This window comes from Egretta garzetta, unplaced genomic scaffold (genome assembly GCF_000687185.1).
Source record: "Egretta garzetta isolate BGI_Z169 unplaced genomic scaffold, ASM68718v1 scaffold448, whole genome shotgun sequence".
NCBI classification, from domain to species: Eukaryota; Metazoa; Chordata; class Aves; order Pelecaniformes; family Ardeidae; genus Egretta; species Egretta garzetta.
In genome coordinates this window covers 2117205-2139809 of record NW_009260497.1, presented here as the reverse complement: position 1 = coordinate 2139809, position 22605 = coordinate 2117205, and the positions used below count along the sequence as shown (strand labels likewise).

At 42.0% G+C, this 22605-nt stretch overlaps 1 protein-coding gene across 5 annotated transcripts in view; it reads right to left on the bottom strand.

Annotated features, from left to right (window-relative positions):
- Positions 1 to 398: 398 nt before the first annotated feature.
- The window catches only part of UBXN7 (UBX domain protein 7), a 24407-nt gene continuing 2200 nt past the window's right edge, over positions 399 to 22605 (bottom strand). The window contains exons 2-11 of one of the 5 annotated variants that reach the window (XM_035899985.1): positions 21918 to 22065; positions 19847 to 19914; positions 17054 to 17119; positions 15043 to 15155; positions 9033 to 9179; positions 8563 to 8653; positions 7318 to 7445; positions 6505 to 6898; positions 5685 to 5764; positions 399 to 1570 (exon numbers count right to left, since the gene is read on the bottom strand). In XM_035899985.1, the coding sequence (XP_035755878.1) occupies positions 1409 to 1570; positions 5685 to 5764; positions 6505 to 6898; positions 7318 to 7445; positions 8563 to 8653; positions 9033 to 9179; positions 15043 to 15155; positions 17054 to 17119; positions 19847 to 19914; positions 21918 to 22065 (1397 nt within the window). In that variant the 3' untranslated portion in view covers positions 399 to 1408. Of the gene's footprint in view, positions 1571 to 5684; positions 5765 to 6504; positions 6899 to 7317; positions 7446 to 8562; positions 8654 to 9032; positions 9180 to 15042; positions 15166 to 17053; positions 17120 to 19846; positions 19915 to 21917; positions 22102 to 22605 lie in introns of those variants that run through there. The other 4 variants (XM_035899986.1, XM_035899987.1, XM_035899989.1 and 1 more) reach the window with 4 other exon arrangements.

The following is a 22605-nucleotide window of genomic DNA, read 5'->3' as shown; positions in this document are numbered from 1 at the left end:
CTTTTATCCCACTCTAATACCTCCTGTAACATCGTGATCAACAGCTCCATGTCTAGAGAAGACATTGGAAAAACAGGGCATTCCGCACAGCCCAGTGTAGGCACAGGATTTGCCTGCGTGACTTCTGGTGCCAGCTTCCAGAGCTGAAAAAAACCCCTAAATAAAGGTAGTAGCTTTCCATACAGCCTTCCAGATTTAGAGGTAAGTGACAGTAGAACATGTAGAACATGAAAATAGAATAAAAAGCAGCCTAGAGTGTTCAAGCCACTAGGCTGTGAAGTCTTTTACAAAGCATTAATTCATTCCACAGTTTCACAAGGCTGGCTGTGTTTTTAATTAATGAAAGAAAACCTGCCTAGGACTTGCTGTCCTGCCCAGTCACAGTCAGTGCCCTAAAACCCCTGCAACGCTAGTCACTCCTGGGGAAAACAAAACACCTGCAAAGGAAAAAAGCTAACTAACTGTAAAGTTTTTATGGCAGACGTTTTCCAGAGAGTCCAAGATCTTTACAGTCTCCTGCCACCTTCCACCATCATTTGCAAAATCCTGAGAGAAAGTAGAAAGGAGACACCGCTGGGGAGAGAAGAAATGGAAACCCCACCTGCTTCCACCAAGGAGTCAGTTCTGCGCCAATAGAGAACAGGCAGCTTTCCCTCTGGGCCAAGCAGTCAAACCCATATAGAGTATAGATAAGAATATAGTTAGGGGTTGGGTTGGTTGGGTTTTTTTGTTTTGGTTTGGTTTTGTTTTTTGTTTTTTTTTTTTTACACTATGTCCACTGGCAGCATTTAAAGCAGGAGGAAAACCGGCATGCAATCTAGAAACCTCTAAATTAGATGGAGGCAAAGCATCTCACCACAACTCAACCCAACTCCTTCCCCAAAACCAAGTTTTCACAGAGTGATAGGTAAGCAAACCCTTAAAGCGGCTGTAAGGTTAATGGAGACCTTTTGTGCAGAGCATCAAAACAAAGGAAAGACTGTACTGAAGATTACACTCTCTCCTTACAGAGAGAAGACTCAGTGCCTTATCACACACTATTGTCAAAAATAAATTAAACAAAACAGATTTAAGAATAGCAGCGAGAAGGTTATGTGTATTATGGCCACTCCCAAGCCCCAGCATACTGGATACACAGATCACCGTTTTACTTTATTCCATGAAAACAAAGGAAAGATGTTCTTCCCAATGCTCTCCGCAGGGCCCAGGCTGAGGAAGAAAATAAAACTCTGAACACTCTCATTTGGTCACTAAAGCAGGGGAAGGGAAGAAGAGAGAGAAGGGCCAGCCAGCTGCCTGCCTGATTTCAGCACTGCAATCCTACAACCCTCATCTGCATATTTAATTGAGTTGGTGTCCCAGGCAAAGAGGAGAGGGGAGGAAGGCTGGGAGAACTCAGGCCATGGTGCTAATTCCTTTCCTGCACAAAGACAGTCTCTTGAGGACACAGGCCTGCCTCCTGTAACGTGATCTCATAGTCCAGGTGGGAGAGTTTCCTTCGAGGGAAGTTGGTGAGAAGTTCAAAGCGTTCATTGGGGTATCCTTTTGACTGGACATGTTTCACAAGAGCCTGGAGAGACAGAAAAGCAGAGAAGCGTCATATAATTCAAAACAACATGAAAGAATGCAAAAAAAAAATAATCTCATTTGCCTTTAGAAAAAAAAGTTTGTAAATCCCAAAGGAAATTTTGCATATAGCATAGACCTTATATTAATATCTAATTTGACCCACACATGGTAAGAATAATCATAAAAACTAATTACCAAGCGATCCCTTACCTAACTGATTCTTTAAGCAAAGGCATACGTAACAGTAAATTAATTCAAGCAAGCTGAATTCCACATCACACATTCAAATCACAGTAAAATAAGAATTGGAAAAAAAAAAAAAAAAAAAATATCGTTAAGTGCCCCAAAACAGAAGCCCCCTCACTTGCTTATCAGATATTACCCTTACATTAAACCTAAAAGCCACCAAAAGAAGCATTTTTGTCAGGTGACATTGCTAAAAATAAATGCAGTATTTTTATTAAAAATTTACTTTCTTCCTGCCTTCAAGAAGCATGAGCATTTGGGGGTTTTCTTCTTTATTTATTTTTTCTTAAGCTCTTTTCAATTCACTGACTTCTCCGCTTACAATAGCAATGGGGGCAGGATACAGAGGGCACTGGGATGAAGGGGTATCAGCTTCACGACCCAACAAGCAGATGTATCAAGAAGAGCTAATGTCCATGCTACAACGAGCAGTATTTCCCAAGTTCATCAGGAAACACAGCAGATGTGAGTGTAAAGTACAAATAGAGAGGGATATAGAAATGGAGATTGGCAGAACGGTAGGGGATACAGCAACAGAGCAAGACTTGGGCAGAATGAAAAGTCATGGATTTTTAAAAGACAATTAATACGTAATAAAACATAGGATGAGGGGAAATGGCCTCAAGTTGTGCCAGGGCAGGTTTAGGCATTGGGAAAAATTCCTTCCCTGCAAGGGCTGTCAAGCACTGGAAGGGGCTGCCCAGGGAAGGGATTGAGTCCCCATCCCTGGGGGTATTTAAAATCTCGGCAGAGGAGGTGCTTAGGGCCAGGGTTTAGTGGTGGGATGGCAGGGTTAGGGGAACGGTTGGGCTTGATGATCTTAAAGGTCTTTTCCAAGCTCAACAATTGAGTGATTCTAAGACTCAAACACAGGAAAGATAGTAACTTGCAGGACAAGGCACCATGAAGACTCATGACCTGTGGCAGCAAAACAGCAGCCCACCCCTCATCTGGAAAAATAAATTGAAAAAAAAAAAAGGAAAATCAGTTGAAAAACCAATATCGTCTTGGCAATAAATGGGGAGGACAAACAAGTTCCACTGGAAGATGCAACTGGACCCACTGGTCCTACTCAACAGGTCAAAACCAGCAGGGAGAAGCAGCAGTGCACGCTGATGGAGGGGACTCCAGCACCTAACTGCCAACCTAACTCCAAGTCTTGGAAGCCTGCTGCTTGCCTAGAGCAGAGATCCAGGAGGTCATGGAGAGACTGTCAAAACTCATCAAGAAAGCTCTACATGCGTCTGCAGTGTGCCCTTGCAGCAGCGACAGCAAACCTGGGCTGCATCAACAAGAGTATTGCCAGCAGCACTGAGGGATGCAGTTACACCACTCTGCCGGGCCACACTTGGAATACTGTGTTCAGTTTTGGTCTCTGCACATTCAAGAGGGACAAGGGAAAACTGGAGAGGATCCAGTGCAGGGCCATCAAAATGACTAGAATACAGGACATGCCTTGGTACATGAAGAAAGGTTGAAGGACTTGGATTTATTCAGTCTAGAAAGGAAAAGGCTTGGTGAGACTATCATCACAGTGTGGCAATACAGAGAAAATCAAGGCATTTCTTTCACAAAGATGCACGGTGACAAGAGACAACACACTCAAGTTGCTCCAGGGGAAATTTCATTTGGATATAAGGAAGGAATTCTTTACTGTGTGAGAAATTGAACTTTGTTGCCCAGAGAAGCAGTGGCATGTCTCTTGCTGGAAGTATTCTAAACACAGCTTGAGGGGGCCGTGGATAACCTCATCTACAGCCTTGCTTTCAACAGAGAGTTAGACCAGATGATCTCGAGGGATCCTTTTCAACCTGGACTTTTCCAAGATTTGATGACTGCAGAACAGACAGGGAAGTACCTGTGTGGAGACTTCTTTGAGTTCATCAAAATCCACACACCAGCCTTTGGTAGGAGACTATCACCCCAACCTCCTCTTTTACCTGTACTGTTCTCCAACAGCCTTTGCAGATTACAATGCCTGCGATCTGATGAGGCATGCAAGTAAGTGGGTTTGACGACTTTTTCAGGCAACAAGGATGATCAAAATTCCTTTACAAAGCACTGTATTTAAAACTACAGTGAAGTTTACTGCCCACGTCTCCCCCCTGCCCCATTTAAAGGCCAGCCTTTCCTGCACACCCTGCAACACTTGGTAGACAAGTTATTCAGGCAGTGATGCAGACAAAGGGCTGAGCGGCTGAACAGAGTGAAGGCAGCTACTTAATTGCACGCAATGAGCAATCGCTTCTATAAAAAGGCAGTGTTGCCTTTTTGCCTTTTTTTTTTTTTTTGCCTGGGGGGGGGAAAAAGGTGTTATGGTAATATTGGAAGCATAAGCACATCCTGGAGGTAACAGTGTGTAAAGAATCCTTTCTCAAATGATAACAATGCAATGACTGGGGGGGCGGGGGGGGGGAAGTTTTAAACAACAGCCAGTGTTAGTGGGAGGGCAACATTGCATCATCAGTTAAAACTTCCAAAGTGCTACTGCCTCCTTAAACAATTTTTTTTTATCGTTCTGGACAGCTTTAAAATGGAAGCAATTAAGGGCTGCAAAAAATCAGCACAGAAAAGATGCTCACAAAGAAACAACTGAGACTCAGTCTTGATCTGTCTGAACTGCCTTTAAGGGATCACATGATGGGAGCACAAAAGCTGCCTATTCAGCTCTACAATACAAAAATACCTTTACCCACAAACCTTCACCTGCCTAAGTGACTACAGAGCAGGCAGCAGCAATGGAAATCACCTGCCAAAATAAAGTTCCTTTAACTACTGCAGTCCGTGAAGGAGTCAAACCAGAAGGCAGGATTATCAGGCATATACCAATATTACACCTATGTATCGCCTAGATAAATTAATTAAGCATTCCAAAGTCCCAGGACTCCATGTGTAGCTCTGCAGGTTGTGTGCAACCTTATGCTTTGGTTTTGAGAGATGACGGTATAACAAAGGCAACTTCCCCCCCCCGCCTTTTATTTTCAAGCAAAAGAATTAAGGATGAGAAGATGAGCTTGAGACACTGTACATTTCCAGAGTGCTGCAGACTTGGTTATAGTCTCATTTTCTGTAAGAGCTGTGATGCTTTTCTTCTAAATCTGTGCGAGATCCTTCTGAAGAGGTCTGCTTTTGCCTTCCCTATGACTTCAATACAGAGCTTTTTCTTTGATTACATTAAAATGAGCCTAACTGGCCACTGTGTCATGAAAACTCATGGCTAACAGGAATAGAGTGATCTCTTTACACACTGCTTCCAGATATGAAAAATTTTGATGGGAACACCATCCACATTGACTTTTCCAAGGTAAACAAGCCCAAAGCGCAGTTGAGACACACACCTGGAGCACAGTCATTAAATAATACTGTAACGGATTTGTTTTGGGAGAACTTCCTCCAAAGTCTGCTCTGTCATCCCCATCCAGAAGGGAGTGCAGAAGTATGGTGAAAGAGATGGAGAAAAAAGAATGAAGAGTTTTGCCTTTGATTTTGTCTGACTGTGGGCAATGACCGAACTTTCCCATTTAGAAAAAAACCCCACAAACAAGTGAGCTGAGAGTATTTTATGGTAATTTAATGATTAACACAAAAGCTAGAGTCATTTTAGAAAGGAAACCAGCAGGTATGGGACGAGGGAAGACGCTGGAGTGTACATGCAACCCAAGCAGCAACGGAGACACACAGAGCCAGCAGAGTCTGTTGATCAGAAGAGAGGAATGACACGGAAGAAACACAACAGAATGACAGTGCAAGCACTCCCTGGATACACTGCTTTCACTTGATCCAATTTCAATAGTGCCACCACAGGAAAAGAAATTACCCGGTTTCAGCTCTTCTGTACTCAAACAAGGATTCTGATTAACTCCACTCACCAGAAGTTTAGCTTGTTCAGGCAGTGAAATTTGTTCCCTCTTTCCATCTGGGTACCTTAGCATCAGCTGTGCCTTTGGTCCTAGCATAAAAGAAGTTACTACAAGTTAACAAACAACAAGGCAGCTGAATTGAGCTCTTCAGTAGATTTTAGGTGGGACACTTTACTGCACAGCATAGCAGGGTTAGGGACTGGCGACAAATACAAGGTTCCAGTCTATGAAGATATACTTCTACCACCTGTGTTTAAAATATACACATCAAACTCGGGACTCTTCCAAGAGTTTATAGTACTGACTGCAAAGGGTCAGCGTTCCCAGAGAAAAGTACACTGTGCTTCCTCTGCCTTTGAGACCACCTCGGTCTGCTGCATCCCAGCTCAGGCACCGCAGGGAGAAACAGAGACTCAGCGGACTCATCTCTTATCAGCCAAAGTTGCATTACTAAAACTCAGTCCAAACCGCCAAGCTAACCGAGCAGGAGGCAGCTGATGTTATTCTGCTTCTCTCTACCATACTGGTAGAAGCCCTGTCATATGCAGCTGCATTACGTCAGCGCATACTTTATTCGTGGACAAGGTCTCAAAATAAGAAACTTCAGCTCAGTGGCTAGTAGGACTCTGCAGTTTGTGGCATCACTATGCTAAGTGCTCCTGCTGGCAAGGCAAATTGCTCAAACATCTGGTGTCAAGGAGTAAGACAGAAGAAAAGATTTAGCCTTTCAAAATGAGGGATGAGACCATGATTGTCAGTGTATTGAGATTTTCAGGAAAACAAAAACAAAACACAGGGCACTACGGGAAGAAAAAAAGTGGCAACTTACCATTCACATCTAGACCCTGAAATGTACTTTCGGGCTTGTCAGTTGACTCCTCTAGTAGCCCTGCATCAATACAGGGCAGTACTCTGTGATTTGATGTTGTTCCAGGCTCAGTCCTTGCAGGGGGCTCAGGCTGAGGCCTCCGGCTCTCCTCTTTTTTATACCCCAAGTCCTTGTGCGGAGACTTCCTCAGCTTGGCAGGATTCTCCGATTCCTCCTCCTCCTCAGATCCGCAAACTGAAATAAACTCTTCACTTCCAGAAAAAAGCTCCGACTCGGACTCCTCATCTGACCGACTCTCCTGCTTGGCCTGTGATGAATCAAAATGTGTCTCCTGTAACGAGGCTCTGATAGCAGCTTCCAACTGGCTGTCCTCACTGGCATCAATGAGGCTCTCCTGTTGAACACAGACATAACACAAATACATAAAAATGGCTTTAAAATAGGTACTGAAAATCAAGAGGACATCAGTCTTCCTAAGAGAAGCTACTAAAACTGTCAGGAACAAACAGCATGGAAAGCTAGTCGTGCTATGACTACTTAATGACTTCTCCTTGGAGTTTTGCACAGGGTAATATATTTTTCTTCCACATATACACAGTTCTGTGACTGCTAAATCCAAAACAAATGCTGAAAGCACAAACTGCACAACAAAAAATAGTAACCATGGGAGAAGGCATTCCTTGGCGCACTGTATTTTTGCATGCTCTCGCACTAACTCACTAAGTCTGTTTGGGAAATCAGTAGAGCTGGATAAGGACAGGCTAGCATGTTCTTTCAGGTTTACGCAGTCCTCCTTGAGGGCCTCATACTTACTGAACGAGAGCATTTTGGGGGAGGGTTGGTAGAATGGCCATCCAGCTGTCCATGCTCACTCAGGAACCCAGTCACTTGGTCCAAGAAAGAAGTCACATCTAGCTGGTGCCACTCCACCAGTTTCTGGCCTAGGGAAAAAAAAGTGTCCTGAAACTTAATTTCAGCAAAAGACTGCAACTTAGAGGTCAAACACACCAATTCACTGCTGAGCGTGCACTCTGCAAGAGCCCGTATTTGTGGAACTGCAGCTTCCTACAGGCTACCACCTGATAATTATAAAGCTTCCTCCTTCCATTCCCTTGAAAATGCTTCAGTCGTGGACTGACATAAATACAGACCCTGTTCATTTCCATTCTTTTATCTATGGGAACATGTGCACAGAATGGTGAATTAGGCTTCAAAATGAAAAAAAGCCAAACTGCTAAGTTTATGAAGAAGCATTTCCACATTCTTGCCTCATTTGATTCTACACCTTAGCAAACAGCATTTGTTTCCATAACTAAAGTGCTAAGAAGAATATTCTAACTTCAGTTTCAACATTAAAAAAAAATAAATGGTTTTGAGTGGTTTAAGTCAAATAGCAAGAAAGCTCAGCTCTAATCAGAGACACTACGACTGCAGCCCTGAGAAGCAGACCAGACCATTAATATACTTGCATTATATGATAATAAAAGAAGAAAGGGTGTTGGGATATAAAAGAAAAAGTAACAATTTCAAAAGAGCTGGAGGGGAAGGTAGAAGTTTCATTGTTCAGGTAAAAAAAACCCCAAACCAAACAACAAACCCAAAGTGGTATCTCAAAATTAAGATGCAATTTACTGAGTCCTCACTGAGCCTCACAAAGCTACCGTGCAAGGAGCAGGAAGCAGATTCACGTAATGCCTACAAATATTGTAGTCTATTCATCATTTGATTTCAAGTAGCTTTTAAACGGACAGAAAATTAATTTCAGTGGTTTACCACCAGGTGGTACTATTTTCACTTTCTAAGCAAGTACTCGCTAAGCTCTATGAAGTGCAATAACCAAATACAGAAAATTTCAGCAAGACTTGGGAGTTTTATTCCCTTAGTTCCTCCAAAACATACCACTTCGCTGCTTCAGGGACAACAAGGTCTCTCAGAGAGCAAAACAACGTAACTGAGATTCTTCAGTGGAACATAACACACATGTGAAAGATGGTATTCTAGCCAGTGCTTCTCATGGGATACATGAACTGCAGGTAACCAACTGTCACTTAAGCTTACCTGTCCTGGGATCCAGGATGGACACATAAGGGAAGTCTGCTAATTTATAAAACTGTATGTACCTCTGTCCTTCCTCACTGTCATGGTATACCTACAAAATAGTACAATGGAAGCAAATTACCAGGTGGAGAGGGAACACAAACAAACTGTACCTTGAAAACGTACAAAGTTTTTCTCTATTTTACAGTACATACTACAAGTGTACAGTTCTCAGTAACTCTGACAAGCTGAAAATACACCTCTAGTGCTCCACGTATCCGAAGCTATGTGGTAGCGGTAATGTCTTGAATGCTCAACTGAAGGGCAGCTTATGCGTTCAGATGCATCAGATGCATATCCATGAACTACTGCACATTCACTGAGGGAACTGCAACAGTGCCATTTTGTTCAGTCATCCTTTTTTTTTTTTTTTCACTGGCCCATCTACCAGGACACCCAAGATACCCACACGGCCCCATTCAATTTCTCACCTGCCAAAAAATGAAATGTTCCCGGATTATGTTCTTCACAGCCTCATTGCTCCAGACATCGCGGTTGAGACACTGACAGGCAAAATCTTGCACATTCTGAATGTTTATCATGAGCCATTTGTTCTGCATCTGACCACATTCCTTGGCCTGTAAGGAGAGAGAAAAGCTTCCTTAGATAAAACTGAAGAATGAGGCATAACCAATGCCAGCAGCGATCAGTGATGGCTTCTAACACTGTCAGATTTTTCACCAAAACCCCTTCACAGTGAGAAAGATGGACAGTGCTAGTGAAAAGGCATCCACAAAACAGAAGGCAGGGCTGAAAGACCTGCTTTAAATGAGACTGGCTGGATTACAGAATCACATCGATGAACAGAGCTGCTGGATTTCAACAAGCCAAGCACAGAGTGGGAAAAGCAACTTGGGGGGGACACGGGGACGCTGAATAAAGTATTTGTTCGGTAAAGAGTGTAGTCAATCACACTGATATGACAACAGAGGAAAGACCTGCTCATTCTAAAGATAAACCTGTGGATCATCTGCTATTTGAGTAGGTTGCATAATTGACAGAGGACTTGTATTAATACAACAGGACCCCCTCTCTGCATGTTTTCTTTTTTCTCTCCAAGTTTTGAGTTACTCTATTACTGTGCAACTGCCGAATTAGGCATCCTTTTTTGATGCTCATTATCCAGACTGCAAGTGGGGAGGAAGACAGGAAGGCGCAGGAAGAAATCTTACTGGTTTGAGTCACAAAGCTGGCATTGTCTGATTGCTTGGTTGCAAGTTAATGGTAGAAGTTTGATCAAGAATGTAATTCTGATCGCTGAACTGTCATACCTGTTGAAAAAAAGTTACCGCCTGGAAAGACTGGAACTAGCATATGAACTCCCTTTCCTTTTAAAGAAGAGAAAAAGTATTTATTTATAAGTGTGTTCACCATCCTGCTGGTAATGCACTTCACAGCAAATTCAAGGAATTCGGATGTTATGCAAGATTTTGCTGTTTTGGGCAGTATTTTGTTCCCCAAACCAAAGCTGTTACTCTTAAAACAAATTTTAGCCAGTGCACTTTTGAATAGTCAGCCTATCCAACATGTGATAGACAGACACGTGAACCCCCCCCACTTAGTTTCATGAAGTGAAGAATCTCAGTCTACAAAATTAATCTGCATGGCCAAGTGACCTGCAGAGCCAATTTTTATTTTACTGAAAGGGGAAAAAAAATGAATGTAGAAACATGGAATAGTCCTCCTGTTCTCGCAAGGAACCTCACGCTAACTACTTACCACTAATATTACAGTGCTAGAATCCAGTATTTGGTCACCAGGAGAGAAAAGTGGGGCAGGTGACACCTAAGTAACTGGTAAGGGTCTTAAATATAGTCATTACGGTTTTATTTAAAAGACTTGTTTTGAGCTAACTGTGGATTTTGAGAACTAATTCTAGGAAATCAGTTTAAGGCGAGGCCTAGAGATACTGCCCAAGTTCAAAGGGAACAAAAATCCTTATTTTATTTGAGTCAACAGGATTGCCTTAGTCCTGCGTTCTAATGTAATCCATACTGGATTAAAAGAACAAACTCAAAAATATGCAACTAGAAAGATGGAAAGTGCATCTCGCTCTTCTACACTTATTTAGTATATTTTTCAATATTAGTGAAAACCTGGCTCTAACCTCTCCTCCATCCAGCAAAGGTCTTTGAAAGGATGCAAGTAGGAAATTCCACACAGAACACTTGCAAAGGTGAGTTTTCACCTGTAGAGCAGGTATAGCTTTTGAAACTACTTTTAACTTCCTTCTAAACCCAAAAGGCGTCACATTTAACATTTAAAAGGACACAGTTAAATTGCTACCATCTCTCACACACACACAACTCAACTCTTACACAGCTACTGGTGTTTTTCTGAGGGGGTGGAGATGGGTGGAAGGAGAAGAGTGGGAGGGCAAGAAACGCTCTGAATTTGGAGATTGTATTGGTGAGTGATTTTGATAAAATGACAAAAGAACAAGGGAAAGCTCAAAAGCTGGCCTGCATATCCCAAAAGCTATGACTGATGGCTTTGGATCCACCGTTTCCAACATCAGTTGCCTCCAACTACTCCTCCTCCAAGGAGCACCAGGCACTTAAAGAGCACACAGACAAGTACAGCACATCCACTCTTTGCAAGCATCTCTGTTCGAGCTTTCAGCAATCAGCAAAGTAGGAACTTTCAAAGACAGAGGTAGTGGATCTCAGATACAATGGGCCAGAAGCGGGGGGGTGGGGAAACAAAAAACCAAACCAATCTATCCTACGTTTACCTTTACCCTTTCTACTCATTCATGTTTTTCATCACTGTGACAACTTACAGCAATAAACCCCCAATCTGGTTAGACAATATGTGAAAGAAGTCTCTCAGTACTGGATCTCACTGGATAACCTCTAGCTCCTGCACGACTAAAAATAACATGTTTTCCTCTCAATTTGACTTTTCTGAACCATGTATGGTTTACAAATGTTGTGGTGGTTCTTCCATACTCAGTTTGGTTGAAATGCACTGCTCTTTTTAAGTCAGCAGTGAGAAACAAGGAAGCAGAGCCAGCATCTTGTGACCTTCTGGACATCTGCTAATCAAGAATGATTCAGTTTGGAAGATAACAGGTGACAGAAAGTCAGAGCACGAGATTATCCAACAAGAAATATCCGTGCTACACTTACACTTCTTGCCTGGGCCAGAGCATATATATCCTTTCATCAACACGTCATCCCCATGCCAAAGGTGGATCTGCAGGGTATGCTTACGCAAACAGCCAGTCTAGAAGCACCTTACGCAAAAATCATTGCACCGTTTGAGTACGGTGACTGGATTAGCTTTCAAACTATTGCTGCTTGCTACGTGCAAAGAAAAAAATCCAGTTATCAGCTGTAAAGCAGCTAGAAAAGGTTTCATTTGTAAAATGAGGAAACTTCATAGACAAACATGAAACTCTGCAACATTACTTTCACTTCACAGAAATACTGAAATCCTAATGAGCGTTAAGCACAGAACTGCACAGGCCAGAGCTATCTCCTCCCTAAACAAGATATGTAAATGAAGTCAATCCCCCCCCAATTAAATCATATCTCGCATCATACGCATGAAGAGATGAACACCTGCAGCTCTTGAAAGCAGTCTGAGTTAGAACAAAACCATGCTGTTCCTTACAAAGCACGTTTGGTGTACAATCTATCTATTTATTACACCCTAGAGATTTATTCCTAGCAGATTCTGCATTAAGGAGATAACTCTGAAGCTTAATACACATTAAAGCTCAATATTACAGTCAGGAAGCGACAGTTACAAATCCCTTGTGCAATCTTAACAGACAACAGCCTAATTGCATAACCACGCAACACTACGCAAATATTTAGTGGCACTGTGTATTTAAACTCTGAAAGTTGCTCTGAAATTTTCTCATAGGAAAAAAAGGCAGTTCAGGTCCACATCTCACTGGCCCACCGGTTGTTTGTCCCTGGTTTATACAGCCCCATTCCACCAGTCACTACGTAACTAACATCTAGTGGCTCACATTCAAAAAGCCTGCAAGATTGAAAGACTTTTACAGATTTTCTGTACCAAATCTTTTTCACCACATTTCTGTTGTGTAATTGAGTTACCCACACACACACATTTGTGTGATCATAAGTTATCCTGTATGTGAAGCACAACTGCTTTTTCACAGATAGCAAGTTTCTTGGGGAAAACCAAAGATAACAACATGTAATTATTATTAAAATCAACCTCAGAGTGCCCAAGGAGGAGCAACAAAGATACATAAAGACCTGATGCCACCACTCCAGTCACAAATCCTAAATGATTCTATAATAAATGTACATGGCACAACAGTGGCAGAATGTTCTTGCACGCGCCTTCAGAGGTTAGAATACACCACACACCAATAATAATAAGAAAACCCCACTCAGATTAACACTAAACTACAAGAGCATCAAAGGAGCAGTATTTAGTCTTTGGTACTTTGGAACATGATAAACAACTCTGATTTATTATATAGTTTATATATGTTTATCTAAGCATACAGAGAAGGAAGAAGCTAACAGCAGCTTGCTAGAGATGAATTTTGAGGTCACTGGATTCACAGGAGGCCCCAGGCTGCAGCAGTACAGCAGTCTACAGTCATAAAAGGTAAAATGGAAGGGGTAATGGGCAACAAATTGAGAAGCTGAAGATTTTTATTGCAGTGAAGTTGAGGAGCATCAGTTTGAAATGAAGGGTATCCCATGGACAAGGAACTGTACAAGAACACAAAAAGGTGAATACCAATACCAGGAAGTGTACATGTCTTTAAATTTGAGTTACTGTAAAGAACAGGACAAGGTGTATATATACAAATCCCTCACTCCCTCTGTTTTTTTTTTTAATTTACAAAACTGAATAAGAATGCAGAGACTTTAGAACAATCAAATCTATCAATCAATTATTTCATCCTCTCAAACTATTTTTGACTCTGGCGGATGCCACAATCAACATTGCTAAAGTCTTGATATGCTTTCAGCAAGACGCAAGGAAAGACTAGGACACATCTCAAATTCCACAGCAGGGGTGGGGGGCACTCGCTGACGGTGTGTATGTTCTGGTCTGGAGCACCACTGGCTGTTTTCACATGAATTCACTTTACCATGTGTTTGCTGGGTTCCCAAACAGCTCTGAACCGCAGGGATAATCAGTTGGAGGACCTGACACAATCTTGTTTGAAGTCAACCCTGAACTGTGTATCACAAGGCAGGGATGCCTCAGCACCAGCTACTTCAGTCTGCTCACTGGCTCCCATTGCACCAAATTCCCTGCTGAGGCAGACACAGCTATTCTCCATCAGCGTCCTTTCAAGCCTGGAATTTTGTTAGAAGATTAAATGCGTGGAGGGCACTGTCAGAACACAGGAATTAGTGACCAGCCAACTGATCCCTAGTGATTTGGGAAGCATAAAGAGAGAGGTGAGGCCAACAGGATGAGAGCTGGAGACTCAATAGGGGCACACAGCATTTCTCCAGAAATTCTCCAGCAGTGCTCTGGTATTTGTGCACAGCAGTAGAGGCAAATGTGAAAAGAATGTAAATAATATTTCTGCTCAGCTCATGGAGTCAGATCTCCAGCACTGTTTGCAGCACCTGTATTGCACCATTTGATCATTAGTTTGTGTTCTCATGAAATCATCACATAATAATCATTCTCAGCTACTTAAAGATGATCAGGTGGAAGTTGAGTAGTAACTACAACTTCTGAAGAATATCTAGAAGTTATAGACTCAAAAAAAAATATACGCTAATTTGCATATTCTCTAATCATTATGTCACTGATCCATATATGATAACAACTTATGCCTACACAGACAGGAAAGGTGACACCTGAAGTTTTTTAAAGCTAACAGGCCCCTTCTCAGGCAGACTATCTCTTGGATGCTTTTTCCATCGCTACTAGACACAAAAGACAACCACCGTGATTTTATACAAGAGCAAGACCTCTACTGAAGATAATGTTGTGCCTTCATGACGAAGCCACGCTCCAATACTTCTAGCTCAGGTAACAGAAACCACTTAGCTGTGTTAACATAACTCCACCTGAGCTTCCTAGCTGTGCTGCAAACGACATCGCCCCTTGCAAAGTACTTGCTCACCTATCAAAAGCAATCTTAACTCAGCTTTTTCTGTATCTTGCTAAACAGAGATACTTCAAGGGATGCGATTTTTCCATTTTGACCAGCCTCCTTTGTGCGCTAAGGTCTTTCACCAGGTGTTATTTGCTACACTGACATCGAAACATAAACAATGTGGTCTATCATCATTAGTTAAGTCCTTCAGTAAGTCATTGACACTTCCATATGCAGGTCATCAAATATTTATCACTACATGGTCCTTTGTAACTTTCTGATCATCCGACAAATGGATCCATACATGCCAGCAGCCTAACCTAAGACTTCCATGCTGCACACAGCCATCACATAAGGAACTGCACCAAAATTTCAAAACTTACCGTTTCAAAGCTGCCTTTGTGCATCAGATCAATGGGAGGCCTGAAGAGGTCTGCTAGAGTAGTGAGTTTCTTATCTACTGCCCCTCCGTTTCGTAGCTCCTGTTCCTGTCGAACTGCATAGCCCCAAGAGGAAAGGAAGCTGAATTAGACAAAATACTCACAAGATGGATTTATTATTGGCTATACGCTCATACACAGAACCTCGGCACTAGAGTCATGAGGTTAGACCACACGGAACAAGATCAGCTGCTATACAAGGTAAGAACCCCGCTTACCCCAGCTTTCTCAAGCACTGGGCATTTATTTTGCTTTTAAAAAACATCTTAATAAATGTGAGTATCAGCACAGGGGGTCATATACCAGTATTTGAAAACAAACAAGCAAAAAAAAAAAAAAAAAAAAAGCCATGACTTGTCCTCATTGATGCTTTTAAAAGGGGAAACCGAGCTAGATTGTAGCATCACAACTTTTACTTGGAATATTTCTATTCCAGTGTTCCTGTTTCTTGACCGTAAGGCAATCCCACAGAAAATAAAAACCCCAAACCAAACAGACTTAGTTTACATGAAGAAACATCTTTGGAGGTTTATATTAAATAGCTACCCTTCCCACAATCGGCTCAGGATACCACAGTCTCTTTCAGGTGAATGGGTTTTCAGACTTGTTTATCCCCAAGTACCACACTCTGAGCATGGTTCTCTTAGTGGTATCAATTCCACCCAAAATAACACAGAACATATTTCCTAAACAGACATGACCATATACAATAAAGGTAAATCACAGCAATTGCTCACCTCAAAATGCAGTGATACAATGTATTGTACAGAGCCAAGCCAGCTGAAATGGGCAATAACTACCCCATCAACGAAAACCTTCCAGCAGTGAAAGGAGTTGTCAATGGGCCATAACATACAAACCATTTCTGGGCAGATGCTGGATATCCGCAGGGTAAAAAGCATCCCTGTGGAGCAGGCCTAGGAGCCAGGAAATAATCTGGATTTTCATGGCCAGGGCTGCTTTTTCAGAGATAGCCAGGCAGTGATATTCATCTATGAAGTTTTACCGAAAAGCATGATGAAGTTTCATCAGAAACCCTCCCAAAGGTTTTACATATTGCGCATCTCTAAGTGTCTTATAACAGAGTGGAGATGAGGAGAAAATATTTGATTGTATGGTGATCCTGTAAATGGTGTATTTTCATTTACACAGTGACTTTAGTACCCGATGAGTGCATTATTACTGACCAAGCCCGTCAGGGGAAAGGAAGTAATTATGAATACTTATTCTCAGTTCAGCATCCAACAGCACCTAGCTACCTGGGAACCTGGTCCAGGGTTAGACCTCTTGAACGCTCCAGCAACATCAGCGATAACAACTGTACAACAGTTCTAACTCAGCTGTGAAATATCTGGTGTTCTACTGTCAACGAATCCTATTCTATAAAACTTAATGGCTTAAATAACAGCCAATGCTTTGTCATTTGGAGATTCTGCATATGAACAGATGACAATGGTAACCAGCAATTAAATTCATGAGAACCTTGTGCGTGGCCAAGGAAGAAGCCTCAGGGCTACTCAAATCTAATGCAAGTGCCAGCATGACCACTGGCTAGCCAAGAAAAAATCAGCGGATTAACTTAATTTCTACAGGTCTGCAGGTTTTACTCAAGTAACACAGGCAAGTGTTTGGGCTAGCATCCTCACTACCTGCTTCATACGTCCATTACTCAGTACTCTCCCTCCAGCCATCCCAGAACAATAAGCTAACAACCTTAACTGCACCACAAATGTGGAAGAGACACATCAGCAAACACTACTGACACTACAACAATGAACAGCATAATAATGTTATTAAAAAAAAACAACCAAACAAACTTTTGCTATAGAGTAGGCAATTTAAAACCTTTCAATGCCTGAAAGCTGTCATAGCCTACAATGGAAACGACTTTTCAATCTCACTTGTGTTAAAAAAAAAAATAGAACTTCTAGCTTACTGATCTGTAGACACTTACTGGTTTCTGTTTGAAAATCCCGAAAGCCATCAAATATTGAGCGCGCAGGTCTGCGTCTTTTAGGAGCTTAAAAAAAAAATATCAAGAATTATTTCAAAAGTATACTATCAAAAGAATTACATAGCAGTACTTTCCATCACATGTGTGGGAAAATAGAATAGGAACCCAAAGCATGAATGATGTGGGAGTAAGGTCATTAGGAAGAGCAGGAGGAGGATGGGAGGATGGAAATAGGTTGTTCATAGACCCATTTCCTAACATATCCTCCCTCCAGCAAACCCTACCCCAAAACCAAATCATGTATCAACAAAACACAAAAGTTTAAAGTTAGCCCGTTCCAATGGGCTCACCAAGGCCCATCAGTATGCAGTGGAAGTGCTGTCACAGCACCACTGTGTCACAAATCCAGTCAAGATTTTTACAAAAAGCTTTCAAGTAGGTGAAAAACTTCAAAGGATTAAACCCCGCAGGAGAATATTTTATTTATTAGCAACTGCATTTAGTTTTTTCCCATAATGCATTTCTATTCTTTGCTCATCTCTTATGCAGATCCTGTCCCAACTTCTTGGCTGGACTAGCCACAGCCACACTTCTCCATTGGATCCAGTATCTGCAAGGGAACCTCCAGAACAGACAAAGACGGCAGCCCAGGCAAATAACTGGAACAGTACCTAAAAGTGACACTGAAGTCCTATGGGACAGCACTGTACTTGAGATGCAAACCAAAACTGCCTCCCAAGACTTATTCCAACTATTTATCTGCATTAGTATTAATTGAAAGCAGTATCTTCCACCTTGTGCCACACCAAGGGCACAAAGGATGGCACACAGTTCTTGTTCCTTGCATTCTTGTTCCTCTTACAGAGTACGAAGGAAAGCATCAGTGTATCCTGTACAGAATATCACAGAAAAAGAAAGTAAGCCTGAACAAGGCACAGGCTTGTGAATAATGCCTCTCCTACTCCAGTAAGTAACATCTCTTTCACCTCTAAATGCTTAGGGTCAAGCACAACCCATTAAAGCCAACTTCAGAGCAACTTAAATTGCAGCTCAGAATAGCAACCGAAGGACCACTTCAGCAAAAGCAGTATTTCCCTTGCCAGGCTGAGCTGCAGCCTGGCAGCACTGGTGAAGATGTTCACAGCCATCCAGGTAGATGTTCTTCTGATATCCTTTGTACTGCAAGATGGGATCCGTGTGTCTGGCAGAGCACAAATAGGCAGGGTCATTTCTTCAACTGGAAGAGAAACTAAGCTCATACGATCACCTCGATATGATGCTGTTAAAAACAGAAACCTGCACACCCCCTGCTTGGAGGTTAGAGCTGAAAAGACCAAGTGAAGTACCTCTCCGGTTTCAGATAGCTTGTCCAGCTGCTTGGTGTTAACAGAAGTGGTGTTAATGAGCGTATTAGCACTGGTGGACCAGGCAGTGACAGGAGGCTACAGCTGATCCACAGATCGCATCAGGAGGGCAGTCAGTGACAACACGTCATCCGAGGCAGTGTCACACAGGTGGGCAGAACAGGACTGAGCACTAGGGTCAGCAGATCTCACTCCTGCACTTCTTCAATTCTTGAACCCACAGGAGTCTACAGACCTTGATCAAAAACTCTACTGGGCCACACAGCAAACAAGAGGAGCAAGCTGGCACAGTGTCTTCAGAGATCCCTCAGCAGGACATCCTCCTCTGGAACCAACTCTCAGCTTACGCACCCTGGCTAAAGACCACCCTGTCGTTGAAAAACAGGATGAACAGAAAACCAGGGTAAACTGAAGCTTGGCCTCCTTCTCCTTTCTAGCACAGGAACTGAACAATAGAAAAGCACATTTCCTATGGGTGTGAGACCACTTCCAAGATGAGCACTTGCATGCCCTTCCTCGATAAAAAGGGGAAGACACTCAATTCACCTGGCATGGCAAAAGCCATACAGACTGCTAGGAACGGCCTGGTCAATGCAAGAAGCACAGAGCCTCACAAGGCTGGAGGAAGCAAGTGTCAAAAGAGAGCACCTTAGATCTCCACACAGACATGGACACTATACAAAAGGAGATGATAATGCACCAGGTAACGCAGCCCTGCTACAGAAGTTCCACCCCTGTGCTGCTGTAAAAGAATCACTACAGCAGAGGTTTGAGATGGAGGTTCTGAGATTCAGAACATTAGTGTACTACACAGTGCTTTAGAAAAGCGCCCAAAAGAAAATGGCATTTCCATCACCCATTTTCTTAGAGCAAAAAAATATTTCAAAAGCAAAAGTGATAAACGGCTTCAGAAAACCAACAAGGAAACAAGCTGCATGGTACAGCTTAAAGAGCAAATTAAATTCCTAAATGAGAAACAGAGAAAAATTATACAGTTCAGCCCTTTCTGATCTATGTCCCTGAGAAGCATGCATTTGTCCTCTTTGTTTTCACTCATCAGTAACAGCTCAAGCTTTTACCCCACTACCTTCAACGCTTTCACAGCACTATCACATGGTTCTGAACCCCCAGAACACGGATGTATACTTATCACAGCTAATTGCCTGTTGCCTCACAAAGTCTCATGAAACTGAAGTTAGCAAATTAGTACTACTGGGAACGTCACATCTTTAATGTGCAAGGTTTTCAATAACACTGGTGTTATTTCCAAGTATGCAATCATGTTACACGGCAGTAGAGTTGCAGCAGGGGAAAAAAAATAACATATACAATGCTTTCTTCATATTCAGCACATTCTGCTTTTCTTTTGTCGCTTGGCTCATCTCAAGGTAAAGAAAACAATAAGACCAAAAAAAGAACACAAGCCTACCTCCAAACAAGGGCTCAGGCTCTACTAAAATTTCCTGTTTTTGAGGAATCGGAGCTCGTACTTCATCCCTATCAAAGAAGAAAAGGAAAAAAAAAAAAATCAGAGATGTAATATCCCAGGTACTACATAAACCACATCCCATTGGGCTCCAAAGGCTCCTGCAGCTTGAACCAGCTAAGGATGCTGCTGTATTTTTGCACAGAATCAAGAGATATGGGGTCAAAAGGGACATTGAGAGACCATCCATTCCCCCTCACAGCACTGGAGCAGGACTTACTATACTCTGCATTAGGATCTGGCATGGATGACCTTCCCAAGCCTTGACAGAAGATTGCACAGATCCCTGGGTGACTTGATCCCAGGGTATGTCAATCTACTATTTGAACATTTTTCTTCTTTAATAACCATCTTAAAACTTGGAAAAGTTTCTTAAGACTTAGCAAAGGCTGCTAATTAATTCGCTTGTCACCCTCCACCCCTGATTATCTAACAGAGAAAGGAAAAAATATTATCTTCCTTATTACAAGCTTTCTTCTGTTGGAAGACATTTTGCTTCCAGTTGAAACTCACAGCCCTCTCTTTTCCAGAGGAAGGAAACCAAGATGGTCAAAACAGCCATTTCCCCCCACTTCTGAAGCAATTCTTTGCTTCCATAGCTGGGCTCCCTCACATATCAACATCTTAGTTACACCTGCAGAGGCTGCTGGACAATCTGAAATTAAGACTAGGAGAAGAAAGGAAATCACACGGGCTCTGAGACAACGTCACTTACTCAGTGTGGTTACCTGGCCCATGGATCTATGTAAAGCAGGGCATGGGCTCGCCCATGGAAATCCATTGCTATACCCTGCCTATGAACTACTCTTGAAGCACCCTTTTCCCTCGGACTCGTCGAAGTCGTAAAGTGTGCAGTTTGTGGCTCTTGGCCATGCAGCTTTCAAAAAGTAACTCGTAATGTCAGCAAGACGCACTAACCTTGCTATTAACCTCCACATCTTTGATTGCTGTTGTGAAGCTAGTTATTCTCCATTTTGCATTTGCATATTTATTGTTCTCTCTTCCTAGAAGTAACACTAAGCTGACCAGCACCTGGAGGGTGTCAAGTATAAAAAAAGAAAGTATTCCAATAAAAACTTGAATCTTAAGTCACTGATGTGCCAGAAGTTGTCTAGAAATAAGAACACTTATCGATTCAGCATTTTAACTTCATTACCTGACAAAGATTCAAGCAGGAAGGCACTTGCCATCAACTATAAAGGTTAGTACTAAAAGAGTTGTTTAAATTTACACATGCTTCAGAAGTATAAGTGGCAAGAATCTTCTTTAAAAGTTACTTGTCTTTTCCCTGACGACTTTCATAAAGACAAAAGCATGGCTAGGTTTAATTTAGAACATTTAATGAATATGACTTTTACACTCAGCTTCCACTCAAAGTATTCCATTTATCCCAAGCAGACATATTAACAGGCAGCACTGAAAGACCCTCTGCCACACTCAAATGGAACAACTCTTTCTTTTACTGGCATCTGCCGTGTAAGACACCGATGCAGATTTTGTAGTTGCTTATTCCTCTATGTACAAGTGTACACAATCCAGCCTTTCCGTTGCCAAATCTGGTTACACTTAAAACAAGACAATAATACCCCTACAAATGGGACTAAAGTCGCTATGTTTGTAAGAACCAAACCAACAGAACTCTCTAACTGCCAAATTAACGTAAAGCAAGATTGCTGGAGCAATTTAAAAGTAAGAATCTCTTACTACTGGATCTCCACTTTCATGTCTTGAGCTCCGTTTGCAAAATATTGTTATGTATAAGCCACAGAAAACTTCTGAAGTATATGCAAGACAGACTAACTCATGTTGATCTACACACCAATTTATGTAATCGGAACTTATTTACCCAGAACGATACTGGAGCAATCAATTTAACAAGACCATCAAAGCAGCACATATTACAGTAAGATGACAGCAGGTCAGAAGTGACATTGGTCTTATTTGTTCTGCTTTACACCATTAAATTCTTCAGACAGACTACTCATTTACACAGACACATTCATCGGGTACATACTCAGTGTGCGGTCGAACAGCAGACACTGCGGCGGAACTGGTGCTAGGCTCTTCCGCTATGCCTCCACCATCCAGAAACATGGTAACAGCCATCTCCAGATTATTGTTGCATGCTTCAAGCATGTGCTTTCCCACACTTTCGCTGGCACCTGTAATGCCAAAGAAAAATTAAAGCATTCTTCAGAAAGCATTTTGATGGGAAGCGCTAGGAACCGCTGACCAGCAAGCTTTCTCTCTCAAAGCACCAATAATTAGAAAGAACAGTTCATCAGCTGCCATTTAACTCTGAAGCACAACTATGAAGTGAGACAAACACAGCTCACAGGAGAAGGGAATGCCCGCACACAAGACAGCCAGACTTCTTCCTTCCATCAAGAGAAAACTTAGTAGAAGCCATCTGAGGGGCTTTAGCATATTTTTTTTTCTTTTTTCTTTCCTGGTACAATTTTCAAAACACTAGTAGGAATACACACACAAAAAAAGAAAGCCTGACTTAACATTTTAATAGGGAAAATACTAAATCAGCTGCTAGAGCTTTTTTACCCATTTACAGCAGACATTTAGAGATGGAAGAAAAGATACCCTGTTTTACTGATTGTGCTAGAAGGCAAAAACTAGCAGCTCAGTTCACATAAGAGACGAAAAAAAGCCAAGAGGGAGAAAGCAGTAACAATTATTTGTGTAATGAC